Genomic DNA, 23,048 nt, shown 5'->3' with positions numbered 1-23,048 from the left:
TCCATCGAGTTTTAGTTTGTGTCTCTAAGTCTAAGGTGTGTCTCTTGTAGGCAGCATATAGACGGATCGTGTTTCTTTATCCAGTCCAAGACTCTCTGTCTCTTTATTGGTGCATTTAGTCCATTTACATTCAGCGTAATTATAGATAAATAAGTATTTAGGGTTGTCATTTTGATGCCTTTTTATGTGTGTTGTTGACAATTTCATTTTTACACTTACTTTTTTGTGCTGAGGCGTTTTTCTTAGTAAATTGTGAGATCCTCATTTTCATAGTATTTGACTTTATGTTTGTTGAGTTGTTAAGTTTTTCTTGGCTTTTATCTTGAGTTATGGAGTTGTTGTACCTCTTTGTGGTTGCCTTAATATTTACCCCTATTTTTCTAAGTAAAAACCTAACTTGTATTGTCCTATATCGCCTTGTATCACTCTCCATATGGCAGTTCTATGCCACCTGTATTTAGTCCCTCTTTTTGATTATTGTGATCTTTTACGTATTGACTTCAATGATTCTCTGTTATGAGCATTTTTTTTTTTAATTAATCTTAATTTGTTTTTGTGATTTCCCTATTTGAGTTGATATCAGGATGTTCTGTTTTGTGACCTTGTGTTGTGCTGGTATCTGATATTATTGGTTTTCTGACCAAACAATTTCCTTTAGTATTTCTTGTAGCTTTGGTTTGGTTTTTGCAAATTCTCTAAACTTGTGTTTTTATCTGTAAATATCTTAATTTTGCCTTCATATTTCAGAGAGAGTTTTGCTGGATATATGATCCTTGGCTGGCAGTTTTTCTCCTTCAGTGCTCTGTATATGTCATCCCATTGCCTTCTTGCCTGCATGGTTTCTGCTGAGTAGTCTGAACTTATTCTTATTGATTCTCCCTTGAAGGAGACCTTTCTTTTCTCCCTGGCTGCTTTTAAAATTTTCTATCTTTGGTTTTGGCAAGTTTGATGATAATATGTCTTGGTGTTTTTTTTTTTTTTTGGGTCAATCTTAAATGGGGTTCGATGAGCATCTTGGATAGATACTCTTTCGTCTTTCATGATGTCAGGGAAGTTTTCTGTCAGCAGATCTTCAACTATCTTCTGTGTGTTTTCTGTCCTCCCTCCCTGTTCTGGGACTCCAATCACACGCAAGTTATCCTTCTTGATAGAGTCCCACATGATTCTTAGGGTTTCTTCATTTTTTTCAATTCTTTTATCTGATTTTTTTTTCAGCTATGTTGGTGTTAATTCCCTGGTCCTCCAGATTTCCCAGTCTGCATTCTAATTGCTCGAGTCTGCTCCTCTGACTTCCTATTGCGTTGTCTAATTCTGTAATTTTATTGTTAATCTTTTGGATTTCTACATGCTGTCTCTCTATGGATTCTTGCAACTTATTAATTTTTCCACTATGTTCTTGAATAATCTTTTTGAGTTCTTCAACAGTTTTATCAGTGTGTTCCTTGGCTTTTTCTGCAGTTATCCTAATTTCATTTGTGATATCATTAAGCATTCTGTAAATTAGTTTTGTATATTCTGTATCTGATAATTCCAGGATTGTATCTTCATTTGGGAAAGATTTTGATTCTTTTGTTTGGGGGGTTGGAGAAGCTGGCATGGTCTGCTTCTTTAAGTGGTTTGATATGGATTGTTGTCTCCGAGCCATCACTGGGAAACTAGTTTTTCCAGAAAATCCGCTGCGTCCAGTCCAAATCCCTGCAGGACGGTTCCCTGGCTCGGACGCTGCTCTTTCTGCTCCAAGACCAGTCACTGCCTCCTGGGGACTTCTCCTACCGGCTGCGTTCCACGCCACCCGTGGAACCGGCTGGTCCCCCTCCCGGGGTTAGTTCAGGGGGGTGGAGCAGCTCTCTGTGCTTGTGCCGTGCCTGACTGGTACGCTGGCTCCAGGGTCTGGAAACAATCGCTGCTTCCCCGTATTAGTTCGTTCTCCGTCTCTAAATCTGTGTTTGTTGATCAGGGTTCGTAGATTGTTTTGTATGTGATCGATTCACTTGTTTTTCCGTGTCTTTGTTGTAAGAGGGATCTGAGGTAGCGTCTGCCTAGTCCGACATCTTGGCTCCGCCCCCCCCAAATTTTTTTTTTATAGTAGTGGTTTATTCTGTAATTGCTCACTGAGTCTTATCTTGTTTTGTTTTCTTTCAATATACGTGGATGGGCTACTAGATTGTGCTGTCTTGTTTGTTGTAGCCCTTGACTTACTTATGACCTGTTACCAGCTGGTTTGGGCTGTTGTCAGATATATATGCCTGAGTCTATTCACTATTCTTGAGTAGAATCTGATTTTGGGTCAACAAGTGTGTGCTGCACCCTAACACCTATCCAGCTCGAGAAGTAGTGGTGATAGTTGTATGCACCAGATTATATTAGCAGCTGGGGTTCACCCTCTGGGGGGGCAGGATGCTGACAGGCTTCCCCCAAGTGTCAGTGAGGTAGGTGTGTCTCTATTCCTGTAGCACCTTGGTAGGAGGGCACTGCAGCTGTACCTTAGGCCCCCAGTGCAAGTACCTCTACTGATTGGTAGGTGTCACCCTCCTTAGGCCCCTAAGACAAGAGGCTAGGTGGTCTGGGGGGAGCTTCAGCCCTCAGTTCCCTGTTGTGGGTCAGTTAGGGCTCTGTTGAATAAGCAGAGATATCAGACCTGGGAAACTTGTTTTTCCAGAAAATCCGCTGACTGGGACGCTGGCTCCAGGCTCCGAAAACAGTCGCTGCTTCCCCGTATTTGTTCGTTCTCCGTCTCTAAATCTGTGTTTGTTGTTCAGAGTTCGTAGATTGTTATGTATGTGATCGATTCACTTGTTTTTCTGAGTCTTTGTTGCAAGAGGGATCCGAGGTAGCGTCTACCTAGTCCGCCATCTTGGCCCCGCCTGGCTTGTAATCTTTATGGGAGCAGATTCCCAGGTCTTTCCTCTGTGGAGCTGCTGGGTGGGTTCAAACCACCAGCCTTTCGGTTAGCAGCAGAATGCTTAGCTGTTGTGCTTCCAGGGCTCCGGGCTTGTATACGGGAGATCAGAAACAGGCTAGTTGTTGGGGCTGGCCTGTCTGGAGGATGGATGTGTTGGGAAGGGGTGGGAGATAAGAAGCAGGGTTGCAGAACTCCACAGTTGAGACTTTCCAGGCAGAAGAGTGGGGAGGGGGCTCAGTGACACTCTCCCCAGATGGGCTGTCACCTTGGATCTGGGTGTGGGCTCTCTGGGATCAGGCTCATCTGATTCCTGCTGGCTGTAGACTTGAGTAGCTTCTGCATTTGAGACATGTTAGCTGAAGGTGCCACTTGCTCACCTGCTGGGCTGCACCCAGGGTGGCCTTGATGGGAAGTGTCTAAGCATTATCCCTGTCCTGTGGCCCTGAAACCTTGCCAGGTAATCCCCGAAGCTTCATGACTCATTTTTCTCCAGTGTGGGAAGAGGAACTGCTGCGAAGACTGTGGGTGAAGCAGGAGGAGGAGCGTGGTCTTCACATCCCTGTGCCTTGGAATGCTTCCCATGTGATGGCTTTCACCTCATGTGGCATCTTGGTCCCGAGGTTGGGCTTATATGCAGCTCTGCCTCATCTCTGCCTTGATGATCTGGTGATTTTAGGGCAAATTGCTGAACCTCTCTGAGTCATGCATGGACAATTTAGAGCTGACTGACAGAAGGAATGAGTTAGACCCACTCTATTCATAAACCTTATAAAAACTAGCAGCCAAGCCCCTGGGGGTGGACAAAATGAGTCTGGTTGACACTGGCTTACCACGGAGAGTAGAAGGGGTACATTGTCTGTTGAGCATTTAAACACAATAATAAAATTGAGTAGGAATCTGCCTACTTTTTATCATCACCAAGCATTGGCAATTCTAAGCAATGCCAGTGATAACATACACCTCCATTCTGGGGTAGCCTCCTACCCCCTTCCCTACTTGGTACACTGTTGCTGGTTAGTTACCTTGAGTCTCACCAAAGCTGGAGCCAGTAGACCTAGATTTGAGTCCTAGCCCTGCTATGAGGGCCTGCTCCCTGGCCCAACTACCAAATCATTTAACCTCTCTGACTCTCAGTTTTCTTATCTGTAAAATGGAACTAGGACTAATACCTGCAAACATTAAAGGAGAGAATGACTATGATAGTAGGTTACAAACAAGAAAGCTGGATGTAAATGTTGTAATGCTCATGTTCCTATATAAAATGTATCCCATGGTGTCATATTTGGGTCATGCCTGGGCTATTCTCCTTTGGCAGTGAAGAATTTTGGGGTGATTGAGCTAGGCTGTGCCATGAAGCTTAGAAGCTGGTGTGGGAGGTATTTTTGAGCACTGAGAAACTATTCTAGATGTACTACATTTCATCTGATTCCAAGGCAGCTACATGAGAGCACTCTTGGGTTGCCACCCTGGGCTGCCAAGTTCTGGAGCGAAGCCCATCTGCCAGTGACACTGGTAGCAGAGTAGCCCTGCCTGTCCTGCCTGGGGTGCTGAGTGAATGAGGAGTGAGCCCCCTGCCTGGAAAGAGGGGTGTGTTCCTGATATAATAGCAGGAGAGCTGCCGACAGGAGCAGAGAAAGCAGTTTCTGCATCTTGGAGATTCACTGTCTCTTGCTAAACCCTCGTATGTGACTTCTCTAAGCCAGCCTTAGACAACAGAGGTCCAAGCCTCATGCCCTCTACAGCACTGAATGATAAAGTCCTTTCTTAGGCATTATCTCACGATCTCCCTAACAGCCCTGTGAGGTGGGCAGGGTAGATATTATTATCCTCACTTAACAAGGGAGGAAGTTGAGGCCCGGGTTATTGAACAGGCTGCCCAGGGTCATGGTCAGTTAGTGGCAAGCAGAGATGGGAACCCCGGTCTCCTAAGCCTCAGCCCAGAGATGGGAATTTGGAGAGTGACAGGAAAGTCTTCACTTCTGTTCAGTGTTGTTGCAGTCTCTTCAGAGCTTTCTGACAGGAAGCAAAGGTGAACCTTCATGTGGCAGGTAGACAAGAAGGCAGTTACTTGTCCAAGCCCACAAAGTTTTGATGGCAGAACCAGGACTAGGAGTCAGGGCTCCTGACCAGCTCTGCACTGTGTTAGACCATGGATTAGATGTTGACTGTGGCTATAGGGGGAAAATTGGAATATGTGTGCTTTGCCTACGTGTAATAATATTCTCGTGTGTCTTAGTTATCTAGTGCTGCTGTAGCAGAAATGCCACAAGTGGATGGCTTTAACAAAGATAAGTGTATGTTCTCACAGTAAAGTAGGCTAAAAGTCCAAATTCAGGGTGTCAGCTCCACGGGAAGGCTTTCTCTGTCGGCCTTCTCATCAATCTTCCCCCAGACTAGGTGCTTCTCTGCACAGGGACCCCAGGTCCAAAGGATATACTCTGCTCCCAGCACTACTTTCTTGGTGGTTTGAGGTTCGCCTGTCTCTTTGTTGGCTTCTTTCTTTTATATCTCAAGAGATTGCCTCCAGATACAACCCAATCTTGTAGAATGAGTCCTGCCTCACTAACACAACTGCTGCCCATCCTCCCTCATTAACATTATAGAGACAGGATTTACAACATACAGGAAAGTCACATACTACCAGGAATCATGGCTCAGCCAAATTGATACACATTTTTGGGGGGACATAATTCAATCCATGACATAGTAGTGTTCCCGTAATTCTTGAGTTAGCTTAGGCAATGACCTCCAGAAAGGCTGGATGTCTCCCCTCTGCCCTCTCTCTGATGATGCCTTGGGTGGCACTGTCCTAACCTAGAGGGGCCCTCGCTGTCACCCTCACCCCCATAGCCTAGCTGGGTAGCTTCTGCACCATGGGGTCTGCCATGTGCCCTCTGATGGGCACAATGGAGCCACCTCAGCACTAGCTTTTGGGCATCTGCTGTGGGTACCCACACTGCAAACTTCCACTCCTGTTATCCCCAAAACCCAAGTAATCGTCTGTCTTGATTTGCAAATTAACATAGTGGCAGTTTGATTAGTGACTCCCCAAGAAAGCCTGTGCTGGTGGGAGAGACAATCCTTCCCTTTCTCCCCTCCAGACCAAAGGATGAAGGGGGTGTAGTACTCAAAAGGACAGAGGATGCATGATTCACCTCAGTATCGTTTCTTCATCTGTAAAATGGGGATCATCAGAGAGCTGTTGTAAGTCAGGGGTTCTCAGCCCCGGCTGTACAGCAGGATCACATTTAAGTATCAGATGCCCAGGCTGCAACCCAGGCCAGGAATTCAGAATCCCTGGGGGTGGGACCTGGTGGTGCAGTGGTTAACAGCTACGGCTAACTACGGATACAAACCGAAAGGTCAGCTGTTCGAATCCATCAGCCACTCCTTGGAAACCCCATGGGGCTGTTCTACTCTGTCCTATAGGGCCGCTATGAGTCGGAATCGACTTGATGGCAACGGGTTTGTTTTTTTTTTTTTTTTTTTAATGGGGATGGGACCCAGGCCCCGGCTGCATTAACAGTTCCCCAGGTGATTCCAATATGCAGTTAAGGTTGAAAACTTCTGCTCCAAGGATTAAGAGTTGGTTAATTGCTTCAAACAGAGGTATTCTCACATATGGCTGCATTGGAATTGTCTGGGAAGCTTTTAAAATTACACAATTCCCTGGCCACGCATCCAGACCACTGAAATCAGTGACTTCTGTGTCCGGAATCTTTTGCTCGACCCTCACGTGAGCCACAAGCTTATAACAGTCCTAATAGCTACCATGTATTAGTAGCTACTGTATTATATTATATAGGAGCCCTGGTGGCACAGTGGTTAAGCGCTTAACTGCTAACAAAAGGTTGGCAGCTTGAATGCACCAGTGGCTCCGTGGAAGAAAAGACTCAGCAATGTGCTCCCGTAAAGATCACGGCCTAGGTATGGGGCAGTTCTACTCTGTCATATAGCGTTGCTAGGATTTGGAATTGACTCAGCAGCACACAACCAGAGGCAGATTAACCAGTAAGCAAGCTACACGCGGGTTTACAGTAAGCAAGGTACTCACGGGCTTACTTGTGCTTGCTTACTAACCTGTAGTGAACAATTTCACATGGGTTTCACTGTACTAATCTGTTTACTACAGATTAGTAAGTAAGCACAAGTGAGCCCATGCTTACCTTTTCTTACTGGGTCATCTGCCTCTGTCAGGGATTGTAATATTGAAAAGAAAGCTTTGATTCTGTCAGAAGGTGCTGTGGGGTTAGGAGAAAGACAGATGCCAGCCATACCTAGAAGCAGTCTTTGATGTGCTGAAAAAATGTGAAATTGTTCACTATAGCCCATGCTTACCTTGCTTATTGGATAATCCACCCCTGGCATAAATCCCTGAGGCCAGGCCAGTCTGATCTTGAAGCCTGCTCTCCATGCCCAAAACCTCATGTGGCCTGGGGGCTGGCCCTAGCGGAGGGTGTTCTCCACTCTTCCCAGTAACTGCCCAAGGAAAGGGGGAAATGAACAAGCAGCCCTGGCTTTCCTGGTGGCTCCCCCAGACTCACTGAGTGGAGGACCCCTCCCCCATGAAGAGAGGAAAGATGCGCCGTGTTGCCTGGTATTTGGCTTTGTCTTAGTTATCCGCTCTCAAAATACCTCCTTTTGGCGGAAGCAAGACGCCTGCACATTAAGTCTGACCTCCAGTCACCCTTCATGGCCACAGCTGCTCTCACAAAGAGAAAACTCAGGCAGGGAAAGCAAACACTCATTTGCTTTTTGAGAGCTTGAGGAATTTTCCAGGCATGTGTTATAGAAAAATGCCTCCGTTTCCCTCAGAAGACAAAGTGGAGGCTCTTTTAAGGTGACCTGAAATGTGTAGCTCTGCTTCACAAGACCTCTCTTCCCTTTTCATCTGAGCAATCAAGTCCTAACATAATAGAGTGTGAGGCTGGGAGCTGTGGGGTCTGACTGCCAAACCAAACACCGCACATCCACCTATGTGCTCTGGAAGCCTAAACAAATCACTTAAAATTCTCAAGCTTTGGTTTCCCTGAGGGTCAAGTAGAGAGACTGAGCCTCATCTGCCCTCAGGGCTGCCGCGAAGAGGTTGTGGGAACACCAAAATGCCACACCATGTGAGCAGCCCCTTGAGGTATCTGAGACAGAGGAGAAGAGCGTGGCCATCCAGATGCTAAGACTCAAGGCTGGCTGGGACTGGAAGTTTTGTTAAGTGTTTGCTGTCATCCACTAAGGGACCCTATGTCCCCGAGGCCCGAAGTGGCTCCAAGTGACCAGCTGTGTTAGAAAGCACACTGAACGTATTCACTTGGCTTTGGGAGGACTGGCTTCACTCCACCTGCGTCAGACCCTAATGTGGGAACAGCTCAGGGCCAATTTAAAAAAAAAAAAAAACCAGTTGCTGTTGAGTCAATTCCGACTCATAGTGACCCTGTAGGACAGAACAGAACTGCACCACAGAGTTTCCAAGGAGCACTTGGCGGATCCGAAGTGCCAACCCTTTGGTTAGCAGCCGTAGCGCTTAACCACTACTCGACCAAGGTTTCCTCAGGGCCAATATTGGATCCTAAATAGCTCAAACCTTAGAGTTAGTAGACAATGTAATGTAAATTTGGCTCTACAAAGACTTCCCTGCCCAGCCCTGGGACCTCTCCCTCCTCAGAGTTCTACCTATACCTGTTGTCTTTACCTTTTTTCTTTGTCCACTACTGCCCAGCTCAGAGCCTGGCACAGAGAAGGTGCTCACACAGTGTTAAGTGGATGGAAGGATGAGGGGATGGAGAGAGACATGAATATGTGTTCAGTGACTTTTCTAAGGTAGTTGCCATAGAATGCTATTTAAGTGTTCGTGTGTTTATTCCTTGCTTACTTGGCTTGACTTTTTGTTGTTGTTTCCAGTTAGGTTTATTTTGGAGACTATCTCACTGAGCATTATTCTAATAATGGAGTGGTCCAGCTGTGTTCTGAAGTTGAGGCAAATATCCAGAGCCTCTCACTGCGTGTGACTCTCACCCTAGAGCCACTTAGATAGTACATCCTTAGAGGCCCTTATTAAGCTATTAAGCTGAACCATAAAACTTTCTAAGTTCTGTCCCAAGCAGTGTGTATTTTGGGTGGCAAGAAAACATGCGGCACGCAGTGCGATACCACTTCACAGCCACTGAATGGCTATGATCAAAAAGACAGATAATAACAAGTGTTGGCAAGAATGTGGAGAAACTGAAACTCTTGTACATTGTCAGTGGTGTTGTAAAATGATGCAGCCTTTGGAAATCAGTCTGGCAGTTGCTCAAAGGTTAAACATGGAGTTATAATATCATCTAGCAATTTCACTCCTAGGTATATACCCAAGAGAGATGAAAATAGATGTTCACACAAAAACTTGTACACCAGTGCTCATAAAAGCATTATCCATAATAGCCGAAAAGTGAAAACAACCCAAACGTCCATCAACTGATGAATGGATAAATAAAATGTGGTACATCCTTACAATGGAATATTATTCAGCCATGAAAATGAGTGAAGTACTAATACATGCTACAACATGGATGAACCTTGTGAACATTACGCTAAGTGAAAGAAGCCAGTCACTAAAGACTACATATTGTATGATTTCATTTACATGAAATGTCCAGAATAGGCAAATCTCTAGAGATAGAAAGTAGACTGGTGGTTGCCTAGGGCTGGGGGGAGATGGAGAGATTGAGGTGATGGCTAAGGGGTGTAGATTTCTTTTTGGAGTGATGAAAATGTCCTAAAATTGATGGATGCACAACTTTGTGAATATACTAAAACCATTGAATTGTACACTTTAATTGAAACCCTGGTGGTGTAGTGGTTAAGAGGTATGGCTGCTTACCGAAAAGTCCACAGTTCAAATCCACCAGGTGGGCCTTGGAAACCCTATGGGGCCATTCTATTCTGTCCTACGTGGTCGCTATGAGTCGGAATCGACTTGAGGGCAGTGGGTTTGGTTTGGTTTTAGGTACACTTTAAATGGGTGAGTTGTATGTTATGTGAATTATATCTCAATGAAGCATTTTTTTAAAGGAAGGAAAGCATGGGGAGATGGTAGCCTTAGGAGAGTGGGAGGGTATTCAGGAGGAGTGGCCACTGGATAGTCCCAGGGACTCTGCTGCTTCTGCTGGTCACCTGAACTGAGACAGTGAAGCAGCAGGGTTGCCCACTGCCCTTTCCCGTGGGGTGGGCTGCCCTGGGAGCACTCTGGGAAGGTGGCTCAGGGCTGACCACTGCCCTTCCCTATGGGCGCCTGCCCTGGGAGCACTCTGGGAAGGTGGCTCAGGGCTGACCACTGCCCTTCCCTGTGGGCACCTGCCCTGGGAGAATTCTGGGAAGGTGGCTCAGGGCTGACCACTGCCCTTCCCCATGGGTGCCTGCCCTGGGAGCACTCTGGGAAGGTGGCTCAGGGCTGACCATTACCCTTCCCCATGGGTGCTTGCCCTGGGAACACTCTCGGAAGGTGGCTTACCGCTGACTGCTGCTCTGGCATGGACACCATCTCATGACTACTGTCTTAGTCCCTGTAGTGAAGGGTTTCCAGCCCCAGCTCTGAGTGCTAGTGCCCGAAGGGCTTTGTGGACAGTGGGCTGGATGCCTGGCTTTGCCATCAACTGTGAAGCCTCAGGTGGGTCACTCGTCCTCTCCTTGTCTCAGGTTCCTAGCATTTCACAACTCTGGGCAACAGTAGCCCCCTCTCTGTGAGGAGCTCCCACTATGACTATTAACATGGTCAGATTACTTCCCTCTTCCTCCACACCAGACTGCAGAGTTCCTGGCCTTACCTTTACATTGAGATCTTCATGCTCGCGTTTTCTCAGTGCTTCTGTGGTTTGGCTCAGGCCACATAATTGAGATTTTATTTGCTGGGAGGGGGAGTGGGAGCAAAGGGGTGAGGTAGGAGTATAGAGGTGCTTTGTCCCCTCACAATTCCAAATGAGTGAATTTGTACTTGTCCCCAGATCGGGGGACCCAAACTAATAATAGTTACTGTATTTTGGTCCCATTGATTTTTTTTATTCCCCCCCCCCGCCCTTTTTAATCCTTCTTTTACACAGTACAAGCCTGTGGACTCTGTGATTCCTTCTCATGGGTACTAGACTTGGGTACTAGCTGAGGCTTTGGAATGATGAGGCTGCGTCATCCTGATCAAATCGCTAAACCACTCAGGGCCTCAGTGTTCACATCTGTATACTGGGAATGGCAATACTAAAAAGTAAAGGATTCCTGGGAACAGAAGAGAGGCCTGGTACCTGGCCCATCTCCATCCCTGGCTGACACCCAGGTGGGGATGCTGGTTGGTGACACACTTTGATGACCCTGAATTAGTGTGGCCTGGCGGCTGCCGGCCAAATCACTTCCCTGATTGCCACAGTGACTCCCTAATTGTGTGGCTCTGTGTCCCCACAGCGGCCAGTTCGCCATCGTGAAGAAGTGCCGAGAGAAGAGCACGGGGCTGGAATACGCAGCCAAGTTCATCAAGAAGCGGCAGAACCAGGCCAGCCGGCGGGGCGTGCAGCGGGAGGAGATCGAGCGGGAGGTGAACATCCTGCGGCAGGTGCTGCACCCCAACGTCATCACGCTGCACGACGTCTACGAGAACCGTACCGACGTGGTGCTCATCCTGGAGCTGTGAGTGGGCGCGCAAGGATGTGTGGGCGGGACAGCGGGGCACCCACCCACAGGCCCAGGGGGTGGCAGCCACCAGACCCAGGGTCAGCCCAGAGAGGATGTCAGTGTTGGGCAGCTTTCCTCAGCCTCAGTTACCTTTGTTCTCCTTCTGGACCCCGGGCTGGAGGAGGGGTGAGCTTGCTGAGCAGCCGCGGGGAGGGCGAGGGTCTGGCTTTTATTGGACGATGGCGTCGGGGTCGTTTTCTGGCTGGAGGGCATGTGGGAGGTTGAGGGGGAGGAAAAGTGGGGGTGCGGTGGGGCAGAGGCTACTCCCAGGAATCGGGAGGGGAAAAACCAACATCCTCAACTCTGTGAAGCCCTTCTCCAGCCTTTTCCCCAGGGAAAATCCATTGCATTTGTGCTGTTTGACACCTTTATTATTATCATAGCCATTGTTTAAGGAACAGCTACTACAGGCCAAATATTTGCTAGGTGCTTCGTGTTTGTCATTTTGTTCACGCCTCACAAAGACCATGATGAGGGAAGTGTCTTACAAACAGGAGGTTATTATGTACATAAACCAAAACGAAACCATACAGAGCCAGAATAGACTCTATAGGACAGAGTAGAACTGCCCCGTAGGGTTTCCAAGGCTGTATTCTTTACGAAGGCAGACTGCCACATCTTTCTTCTGTGGGGTGGCTGGTAGGCTCAAACCACCAACCTTTCCTTTTGCAGCTGAGCACTTAACCACAGCACCACCAGAACTCCTTATGTAAATAGGAGTAATTTACTCCTATTTATTACCTCATTTAATCCTCTTAAGACCTCTGTCACACGGAGACCCTTATTATCCCTGTTTTACTGAGAAGAACACTGAGAGGCCAGGTCACTGTCAAGGTCCTATAGCCAGGAAGTGGCAGAGCCAAGGCTTGAGTCCACACAGCCTGTGCAGACAGCTCTGAGCATGAGTGAGGTGGCTTTACACTGGCCTAGAGGGGAAGACTAACCAGTCCTTGGTTGAATAGGTGACACCAAGACTCCAGGGGTTGGTTGGCTACCCTGGTGTCCCTCTGGAGGTCTTTCCATGGAGTGAGGAGGTGGGGCTCTGGGAGACAGCAGGCTTGAGTTGGGTTCTGGCACAAGTTGCAGCAGCTGTGTCAAGTCAGGTAGCAAGACCCTGTGCTGGGAACGTTCTGAGCTTCATAAGCACGTGCATGTGTGCCAGTTAGCCGAGGAATGGTGGCTTTTGCATTAGCCATCCCTGACTTTGTGACCTTGGACAAGTCACCTAACCCCTCTGAGCTTCGCATCTCATCTGTGAACTAGGGGGCCACCCTTAACCTGGGATCACATATGCTCTGGCATTGCCAGGAGATAGATTTAAGAAGCAGATGGGTATTTGCATACGCTTGCATTTGATTCTGAAATCATCCACCTCAATGTTAAATGCATAGAAATCATCCTTGCTCTCTCCACATTTCTCGCAAGACCTCCCGGCCAGTAGGACCAATTGGTGCACGCAGCTACGTGGCTCGGACAGAGCCTGGCAGGGTCCCTCAGGTGTGGCCTGCTCCAAGGCTAAGGCTTAGCAGTTGCCATGCTGATTCCTAGCAGACAATGACAAGCCTATCTTTGCTGGGAAGGCCAGGTCACTTCTTTAAAGATAAATATTTATAGCAAATGAAAAATTACATTCATAATCCCACCACTCAAAGACAGCTGTTTATGTTGTCCTGCGGTCCCTCTCAGTCTTTACCTATTTATGTTGTACAATTTCCTGCTCTACCTTTTTCCCTTTTAACATTAATTCCATAAGTAACTTTCTTTTTACTGACACGATCAGGTTTCATTGAATTGCATACCAATATTTTTCCCTTTTGGTTTTTGTTCTCTGGCTTTTCACTATTACAGATCTTACTGCCATAAAAACGGTTTTCTTCCTATAATGTCCCTCTTTTCCTTTGAGTTAATTCTTTAAGGAGTGGGAGGACTAGGCCGAAGGCTGGCAGTTTTAGGCCTCTTGTAGTTTCATTTGCAAAGAATGGTGTTGATTAATCAGTACCACCTGCAACGTAGGAGTGTTCTTCTTTGCCTACAGCCTTGCCAGCCCTGAGATCTATCTGAAGTCGCAGCCTCACATGACCCAGCAGGGCTGAGAGGCTCCGGGAGTATAAAAAGCAAGGGCGGGACTAGGCCCTGTGCATTTTGGAAGGGCACTGTACATTTGAAAATTTGCAAAGGGCTCCAGACAGATCTCTTACAAATGCCGAAGCTTGACTGTCTGTATGATATAGACTATTCTATGTCATGTCGGTATTCTAAATGTTTTCTTCCATTTGGCTTTTTACTCATCAAACGTCTGTTGAATGTCTTTCTCGTGCCAGGTGTTGTGGAAGCAAAGATAGTCTAGTCGGGGAGAGACTGACAGATAACAGCCCAGTGTACCGAGGGCACAGGTACAGGTGAACGGTGATGCCAGAGGACTGCCCAGGGCTTGGGCCGTGGTTTTGAGGCTTTGTTTCTTGTACCAGCAACTCAGGCTTTGTGATGTGGAAGGAGCGTGGTGAGAAGAACGTGGACTGGGGCTGAGAAGATCTAGGTCTAAATCCTGGTTCTGCCACTTACTACCTATGTGACCTTGGGCAGGTCACTTGCTCTCTTGTAGCTTCAGTTTATCTGCCATATGGGAAAAATTGTTCCCTATCTCCCAAATAGGGGCAGTAGTTCCAGCTGCCTCTCAGGGTAGATGTGAGGCTCAAGTGGGAGAATGCTTGGAAAAGCACATTGAAAATGTGGCAAACTCTTCATAGACTCTAAATGAAGCCCTCCACCACTGCCACCCCAACCACGGTAAGGTGCATGGTATTTATGTCAGGGCCTTTACTGAGACTTTCATAGCATTTATTCAACATTGCATCAAGATTTCTTCCATCCCCACCCCTACCCCGAAGGTGGCAATGAGACCATTTGTTTCTCATTCCTGTTTTATCAGAAGAAAAGCTGAGCCCTGGAATGCTCATATGCCCTACCCCAAGGTCAAGGTTGAGTCTAAGTTGGGAAAGGATTGGGGTCACTGTCCTCATTCTTTACCTGGGCTGCAGGGCAGACTCAGGGCTACTCCTCCAGCAGTGCTCTAGGTTCCAGCACCTGCCCTGGATGGGGGTGGGGGTGGGGGTGGGGGTGGGGCAAGAGTGATCTCACCTGGCAGACATGTGGGAAAGATGGCACGCCAGGTCTGTCCCCTGATCCTAGGTGGCCACTCAAGGCCCCGCCTGGAGGAGACGCACTGCAGCCCTAGCAGATAGTATGCTCCGGGCACCGTCTTCTCACCTCTCCTCACCCTCTTCACCTTTCCCCCTCTCTCTCCCCAAACATTTACTGAGCATCTCTTATGTCCCAGGCACTAGGGACATACAGACAAAACCCTGGTTCATGGTCCTGCCCTTGAGAAGCTCACATAGCAGGAACATACACTTTCTGACATTCATCCATCTGTATAGGGAGATTTTTTATTTTAACCCCAATTGACAGATGAAAAAGGACTGAGGCTGAGAGTGACTTGCCAGTAAGTGGCACAACCAGCATTCCAATGCAGGTCTTCACCTCTGGGCCTGGCCTGTGTGTGGGGCCTTGATTCCGCAGACACTGCCGGTCGCTGTGCCTTTGCATGTGCTGCCCCTGCCCATCCTGCCTGTCCATGTTCCCCTGCTTCATTCATCAAGGTCTTACTTAAGTCTCACTGCATGCCCTACACCTTCTCCAGTTGCTGAAGCTCATGCTACCACATGTGACAAACAAACAACCACAGCAGGGCCAGAGCCCCCACCAACGGAGCCCCTACCAATGGAGTGTGCCAGTCACTGTGCAGAGCACTTCACTGATGCACCCAACCATTTGGTCTTTGGAACAAGTCTACAACGTAGGCACTCTTTTTACCCCAGTATTAGTCTCCTGGAAACCCTGGTGGCGTAGTGGTTAAGTGCTATGGCTGCTAACCTAAAGTGTTGGCAGTTCGAATTCACCAGGCACTCCTTGGAAACTCTATGGGGCAGTTCTATTCTGTCCTATAGGGTTGCTATGAGTTGGAATTGACTGGACGGCACTGGATTTTATTAGTCTCTTAGGGCTGCTGTATCCAAATATCGCCAACTGGGTGGTTGAAAAGAACAGAATTTATTGTCTCACAGCTCTGGAGGCTGGAAGTCTAACATCAGGGTGTCAGTCAGGCTGATTCTTTCCGAGGCTTTGAGGGAGAACCCTAGAAGTGCCTCACAGGGTTTCCAAGGAGTAGCTGGTGGATTTTTTTTCTTTCTTTTTATCATACTTCAGATGAAGGTTTACAGAACAAACTAGTTTCTCATTAAATAGTATACACATTGTTCCATGACGTTGGTTAACAACCCCATGACATGTCAATACTCTCCGTTCTTAACTCTGGGTTCCCTATTACCAGCTTTCCCTGTCCCCTCCTGCCTTCTAGTCCATGCCCCAGGGCTGGTTCACTCCTTTAGTCTTGTTTTGTTCCATGGGTTTGTTCAGTCTTTCACTGAAGGGTGATCCTCAGCACTGACCTCATTACTGAGCTGAAAGGGTGTCTGGGGGCCATACTCTCAGGGTTTCTCCAGTCTGTCAGGACTGCAAGTCTGGTCTTTCTTTTTTGAGTTAGAATTTTGTTCTACATTTTTCTCCAGCTCTGTTGGGGACCCTCTATAGTGATCCCTGTCAGAGCAGTCAGTGGTGGTAGCCAGGCACCGTCTAGTTATACTGGACTCAGTCTGGTGGAGACCGTGGTAGATGTGGTCCAGTTGTCCTTTGGACTAATCTTTCCCTTGCATCTTTAGTTTTCTTCATCCTTCCTTGCTCCTGAAGGGGTGAGACCAGTGGAGCATCCTAGACGGCTGCACACAGGCTTTTAAGACCCCAGATGCTGCTCACCAAAGTAGAATGTAGAACATATTCTTTATAAACTATGTTATTGCCAATTGAGCTAGATGTTCTCCGAGACCATGGTTCCCACAGGCCTCAGCAATTAGATCCTTCAGGGAGTTTGGATGTATCTATCGAGCTACCATGACCTTGCCTTGTACAGGTTGTGCTGGCTTCCCCAATATTGTGTACTGTCTTACCCTTCACCCAAGTTTCCACTTATCTATTTTCTATTAAGTGTTTTTCCATTCCCACCCTCCCCTCCCTCATAACCGTCAAAGATCATTTCTTTTTGTATGTAAACCTTTTCATGCATTTTTACAGTAGTGGTCTCATATAATATTTTCCTTTTGTGATTGGCATAATGCCCTCCAGATTCATCCATGTTATGAGATGCTTCACAGATTCATCGTTGCTTTTTAGCGTTGCATAATACTCCATTGTGTGTATGTACCACAGTTTGTTTATCCATTCATCTGTTGATGGACATCTAGGTTGTTTCCATCTTTTTGCTATTGTGAACAATGCTGCAGTGAACATGGGTGTACATATGTCTATTCGTGTGACAACTCTTATTTCTCTAGGATATATTTCTAGCAGTGGGATTGCTGGATCATATGGTATTTCTATTTCTAGCTTTCTAAGGCAGCACCATACTGTTTTCCAAAATGGTTGTATCATTTTGCATTCCCACCAAGCAGTGCATAAGAGCTCCAATCTCCCCACAGCCTCTCCAACATTTGTTATTTCCTGTTCTATTAATTCATGCCAGTAATGCTGGGGTGGGATGGTATCTCCTTGCGGTTTTGATTTGCATTTCTCTAATGGCTAGAGATCGTGAGCATTTCCTCATGTGTCTGTTGGCTGCTTGAATTTCTTCTTTGGTGAAGTGATGGCTAGTGAATTTGAATTGTTGACCTTTTGGTTAGCAGCCAAGCTCTCAACCACTCCACCACAAGGGCCTCTTAGTTATCTAGTGCTGCTATAACAGAAATACCACAAGCAAATTGTTTAAACAAACAGAAATTTATTCACTCATGGTCTAGGAGGCTAGAAGTCCAAATTCAGGGTGCTAGCTCCAGGGCAAGGCTTTCTCCTTCTGTTGGCTCTGGGAGAAGGTCCTCGCTGTCAATCTTCCCCTGGTCTAGAGCTTCTCAGTACAGGGATCCCTGGTCCAAAGGATGCACCCTGCTCCCAGCTCTGCTTTCTTGATGGTAGTAGGTCCCTCTGTCTCTCTGTTCACTTCTCTCTTTTATATCTCAAAAGAGGTTGATTTAAGACACAACCTAATCTTGTAGATTGAGTCCTGTCACATTAACATAACTGTCTCTAATCCTTCCTCATTAACATCATAGAGGTAAGATTTACAGCACATAGGAAAATCACATCAGATGACAAAATGGTGGACAATCACACAGTAATGGGAATCATGGCGTAGCCAAGTCGACACACATTTTTTGGGGACACAATTCAATCCATAGCACTTGCCTGTCACCCAGCTTCAAGTTAACAATATTCTTCCAATCCTGATTTATGTAAGATTCCTACAAACCAAACTTTTTGGTTTGTTTGCTGTAATATTTTAAGCAAATCCCAGACATCATGTCATTTCACTTGTAAATAGTATGCATCTCTGATAACAGTTTTTGAAAATGTGACCATGATGTGTTTATTGCACCTAACAGCAACAGTGAGGCCTTGGTGAGGGACTGTAACACTTCCCTGGTGAGGCCTGTCCAGTCCATCGTTGTATTTCCCCAATGGACTCTAAGATAGTTTTTATAGTTGTTTTATTTGAATTAGGATCCAAATATGGTCCTTATACTGTATTTGGTTCTTTCATCTCTCATGTCTTTTGTATTCTATAACAGTTCTTTTTTCCCGTCTTTTTTGATGCCACTGATTTTTGGGGGAAACTGGGTCATTTGCCCTATTGATTATCTCACAGTCTAAATTTGGCTAATTCCTTCCTCATGGTGTTATTTAACTGGTTCCTCTATCCCCGTATTTCCTATAAGCCAGTAGTTAGTAGTTAGTTATAGAGGAGATACCTTTTCCGGCAGTCCTGTCCACATATGTAATCTTAAATTTACTAGTAGTGTCATTGAATAAGAAGTCTTTTTTAATAATAATAAGGTGAATTAAATTTAGTATTATTTTTATTAACCCAATATATACAAAATATTATCATTTCAACATGTAATCAATATAAAAATTATCAGTGAGGTATTTTCTATTTTTTTAATACTAAGTCTTCAAAATCTACTTTGTACTTTACACTTAAAGCACATTTCAGCTCACATGCCATGCGATGGTTAAAGTGAAATACAGTCCTGCCAAAACAGTCAAGCTATATTCAACAGGAAATATTTTATATTGCTTTAGTTTTTGAATTAAAATTAAATAAAAATTTAAAAATTCAGTTACTCGGCCACACTGGCTATATGTTAAGTGTTCAGTAGCCACATGTGACTCGTGGCTAGTGTGTTGGACAGTGTAGCTACAGAACATTCCCTTCACTGCAGAAAGCTTGGTTAGCTAGCACTGAACTAGAGGCTTAATCAGATTGAGGTTCAATTTTTTAGAGGTCAGAATACTTCATAGGTATTGCTGCTTGCTTCCTACTGTACCACATCATCTCTGGTTGTTCCACTTTTCACGATGCTGAGATTAATCTGTGGGTTCAGGTGTGCCTTTGGATGTTTTTAAAGAGAGGAAGAAAGATGTGTTTTTGATGCTCTTTATTTAGGATGGACTAGGTGGCAGGGAGATGACTCCCAAAGCTGCGACATAAAAATCCTCTGGGACACTCAGTATGATATAGTGGTTGAGAGTCATTCCGCCTAGTTTGTATCCTAATTCTACCACTGACTGGCTCTGTGATCTTGGACAAGTCACTTAACCTCTCTAAGCCTCCATTTCTTCAGCTGTAAAATAGGAAAGTAATAGTACTAATACTCATAGTAAATGAGATAGTATGCACAAAACATGTAGCTCCATTCCTGGCACAGAGTAATGAGTATTTGCTACTGTTATTTTTATGTTGGTGTTATTGTAAAAATACAGGTTCTAAGGAGAATCTGGAGCCCTGGTGGTGCAGTAGTTAAGAGCTTGGTTGCTAACCAAAGGGTTGGCAGTTTGAATCCACCAGGTGCTCTTTGGAAACCCTATAGGGCAGTTCTACTCTGTCCTATAGGGTCGCTATGAGTCGGAATCAACTCGATGGCAATGGGTTTTGGTTGTGAAGGAGAATATAAATGGGTAAGAGCTCCAGGAGTGCCTGGGGACCTGCATTTTTAGCAAGTTCTCAGGTGATCCTGAGGTCCTGGATCCCCTGACTTAGATCCTTTCCTGCAGTCTTTTCCTGGGGTGATTCTTGGCTCTACCTGAGCCCTAGAGAAAGCACGGTGCTGGCTGGGTACCCCAGCATCTGTCAGAAGACAAACAAGCCCAGTAGGGTTGGCAGATTTAGCAAATAAAAATCTCCTATTTTATCTGGCTACCCTGAGTTACCAGGGGAGAGTCTTTTTATCCTGTAGGTCTCCAGTCCTGTGACGTCAACCACAGGGTGCAAGTGCCTGGAATGTGAAGACCAAAGTGGTACCCTAGAGTTTTTAGAGATGGATATCATTAATGGTTTTTTATGTTTAAATTGGAAACCATGCCTATATCCTTGTCAGCCTATGAAGAGAACACCTCTTAGAAAACCAAAGAAGAGTGGCTTTAGGTACCATCTTGCCTACTCTGCTCATTTTGCAGGTGAGGAAACTGAGGCTTGGAAAGGGGAAGCGAGTTGTGCAAGGTCAGTGGCCAGGGCTGGACGGGAACCCACATCTCCAGTCTCCTGGCCCAACATCTGTTCTTGTTTGTTGCCCCCCAGCACTTGTTTCTGCCTTCTGCCTGCTCGGTCATATTGCGGCAGGAGGAAATACCAGGATAACCAGGGCCTGGGCCCGGGAGGTGATCAGAGGCCCTTCTGGCGACACCCTAAGGATGACCTTTGCTCTGTGACCCAAAGGGAAGAACACGGCAAAGAGAAACAAAGCAAATCCCTGGTGCCACCGGACAAAGCCACAGAGGTGGCTATGGGGGGTTCTGACATAGGTGGCTGAGGGGTCAGGTTTGGGGGCCGTACCACCAGCCTGGCCTTGTACACACAGGACTGACTGGGCCTGGGCCCTCCCCACCCGTGTCTTGCAGAGTGTCCGGAGGAGAGCTCTTTGACTTCCTGGCCCAGAAGGAGTCACTGAGTGAGGAGGAGGCCACCAGCTTCATTAAGCAGATCCTAGAGGGGGTGAACTACCTTCATGCCAAGAAGATTGCTCACTTTGATCTCAAGGTCAGTGAGGGGGGTGAGGGAAAACAATCAGAGTTTATGAAGGAGGGATCCAGTCTCTCAGGATGTCATTGCTACAGGGGTCCCAGAGCTCACTGGTCCTCCTCCCTCACCTTACAGTTGAAGACGCTGAGCTCCGTGGAGAAAAGTGTGCTGTGGAAAGTGTCTGCTTCCTCAGTTTTGTTTCACACAGCAGGTTTTCTGCATGTAGGGGCTGGCTGCAAGAGGCTTATTAATCAGACCATAGGCGGCTTGTCTCTTTCAGGGGAGCAGGGCAGGTGTAATTTTTGAATAAGAAGACCAATGACAGGAAACTTGAAACCAAACACATTTCCCAAGACTGAACTTTTCAGTCAGCGAGAGCTAACTCCTGAGCGGGCAGAGCTAGGGTGCCCGAGGAGGACGCCCGAGGCTGGCTGCTCTCCAGACCCAGCAGCAAGCAGCCTCCAGCATCCTTTGGCTGGAGATGGAAAAACTTGGAGGCCAGGGACCGTGGCTGTCTTCCCCTACCCCAACCCCAACTGTGGCTGTAAAACTGCTTCTAGGGGCTGCTGATCTTTTGCAGTAACCGGTATTCAGGGTCAGGAAAGTTCACTTTGACCACAGAGTGGTTGGTTCCCTTAGTGACTGAGCTCAATTGCATAGACTGATGTGACACCCTAAACCTGACTGTCCTGTAGCCCAGATACCACACTGACCTTTTACTAGGGAGGAGACCCATTCATTTTTCCATCGAGAAATTCCTGTTGTGTTTCAAGCACTGTCCTGGGTGCCTAGGTGGCTGCTGCAGATGCAAAATCAATGGAGTCCCCATCTGGGCTTAGTTCTTCTATTCCAGGGACCTTAGTGCAGGAGGCAACAAAGAAACACCACCAGCTATAAGTGCTGTGATAGAGAGAAGCACAGAAGGTTGGGAAAAGTTATCAGAGAGGACTTCCTGGAACAGGTGTAGTTTGAGTTACATTCTGAAAGGCTGGCAGGAGTTAGCAGAGGGGAAGGGCCTTCTAGGGAGAGAAGCCAGCAGTTTGCATGGCTTCAGGGAAACTGCATGCAGGCAAAGGGTTTAGGTACTGCATGGCTGGAGAAAACGCCAGGAGGAGAGCAGGAGGCGGACACAGGGCCTGGGAGCTGAGCCCGGGGGGTTGAACTTCACCCTGAGAGATATGGAGGCCAGATGAGCAGGGAGGTGCAGTGAGCAGATGTGTGTGTCAGGATGTTCCCTCTGGCTTGGAGGATGGATAGAATGGGGACAGCTGTGAGGTTGGGGGACCATCTGGAGGCTAGTGCAGTGATCCAGGTGAGGCATGCTGAGGGCCAAACTAATTTGAGAAGGGCATGGATTCAAGACATGTTACAGAGGTTAATATGAGGATTCGGTACCCCATTAGGTGTGGGAGGTGAGGGAGAGGGCAGAATCCAGGATGACACCCTAGTTTCTGGCATGGGGGACCAGCCCAGAGAGGGTGTGATGTGCCCAAGGTCTCACAGCAGCCATGCCAGGGTGTGGGCTCAGTTCCTTCACACGGGTCCCAGCCCCTGCACTTAGTCTGCCTCGTGGAGTGACTTGCTGCAAGTCCCCTCATAGTGGGCCCCATTCCTTCTCACGAGTATCTGTGTTTTAAATTCCTCCAACTGAAGACATCTTGCAGAGTTGTACTCAGGTGTCACTAGGTAAAAGTTGGGTTCTCTCAAGGAGGGCATGGCCAGGGAGGCCTTTGGACTTCAGGGTGGTAATACACCAAACAGGAAGTAGTCTTCCTGGATTGCACCTATGTCTCCCTTCCTGTAATTCTTGGGGCAATTAACATGTTGTTTTATGTCTTTGCTGGCTCCAGGAGACCAGCCTCAAAATGGGCTCCTTTGTCTTTTCTTGAATGGGCCTGGTAGAGGTAGGAGGAGTCACCAGAGTCCCAGGAAGACTACAGCAGGTTGACATTGTTTTGTTTGTTTCAATGGCAGCTCACTGTGGCGGATGAGTGCTGGCGTGGGGTTGGTCAAATTGGGGTTTAATCCACATTCCACCATAGGATTTCATGTACTAGGATAAGATTGAACCTTACTTTTTTCAGCCTCAGTGCAAATAATAATAATCATACCTACCCGGCAGGGCTGTTGTAAAGATTAGAGAGATGCAATAGGTGCTGAATACTGAATTGGTGCCCAGTAAGAGTAGCTGTTATTGTTATTTCCCTGCCCAGAAAACAGGAACAGAAAACAAAGCTCTTGTTACAGTGTTTTGGGTCCTGACAGACTAGG

The 23,048-nt window shown here is 46.9% G+C and overlaps 1 protein-coding gene across 2 annotated transcripts in view; it reads left to right on the top strand.

Moving 5' to 3' along the window:
- The window catches only part of DAPK2 (death associated protein kinase 2), a 156,436-nt gene that overhangs the window by 80,333 nt on the left and 53,055 nt on the right, over positions 1 to 23,048 (top strand). For both annotated transcript variants that reach the window (XM_049905644.1, XM_049905643.1), the window contains 2 exons: positions 11,327 to 11,548; positions 20,657 to 20,795. In XM_049905644.1, coding sequence (XP_049761601.1) covers positions 11,327 to 11,548; positions 20,657 to 20,795 — 361 coding nt within the window. The remainder of the gene's footprint in view (positions 1 to 11,326; positions 11,549 to 20,656; positions 20,796 to 23,048) is intronic.

Source organism: Elephas maximus, chromosome 13 (genome assembly GCF_024166365.1).
Source record: "Elephas maximus indicus isolate mEleMax1 chromosome 13, mEleMax1 primary haplotype, whole genome shotgun sequence".
NCBI classification, from domain to species: Eukaryota; Metazoa; Chordata; class Mammalia; order Proboscidea; family Elephantidae; genus Elephas; species Elephas maximus.
Note: the sequence above shows the minus strand (reverse complement) of the source record. Positions and strands in the feature narration are given on the sequence as shown.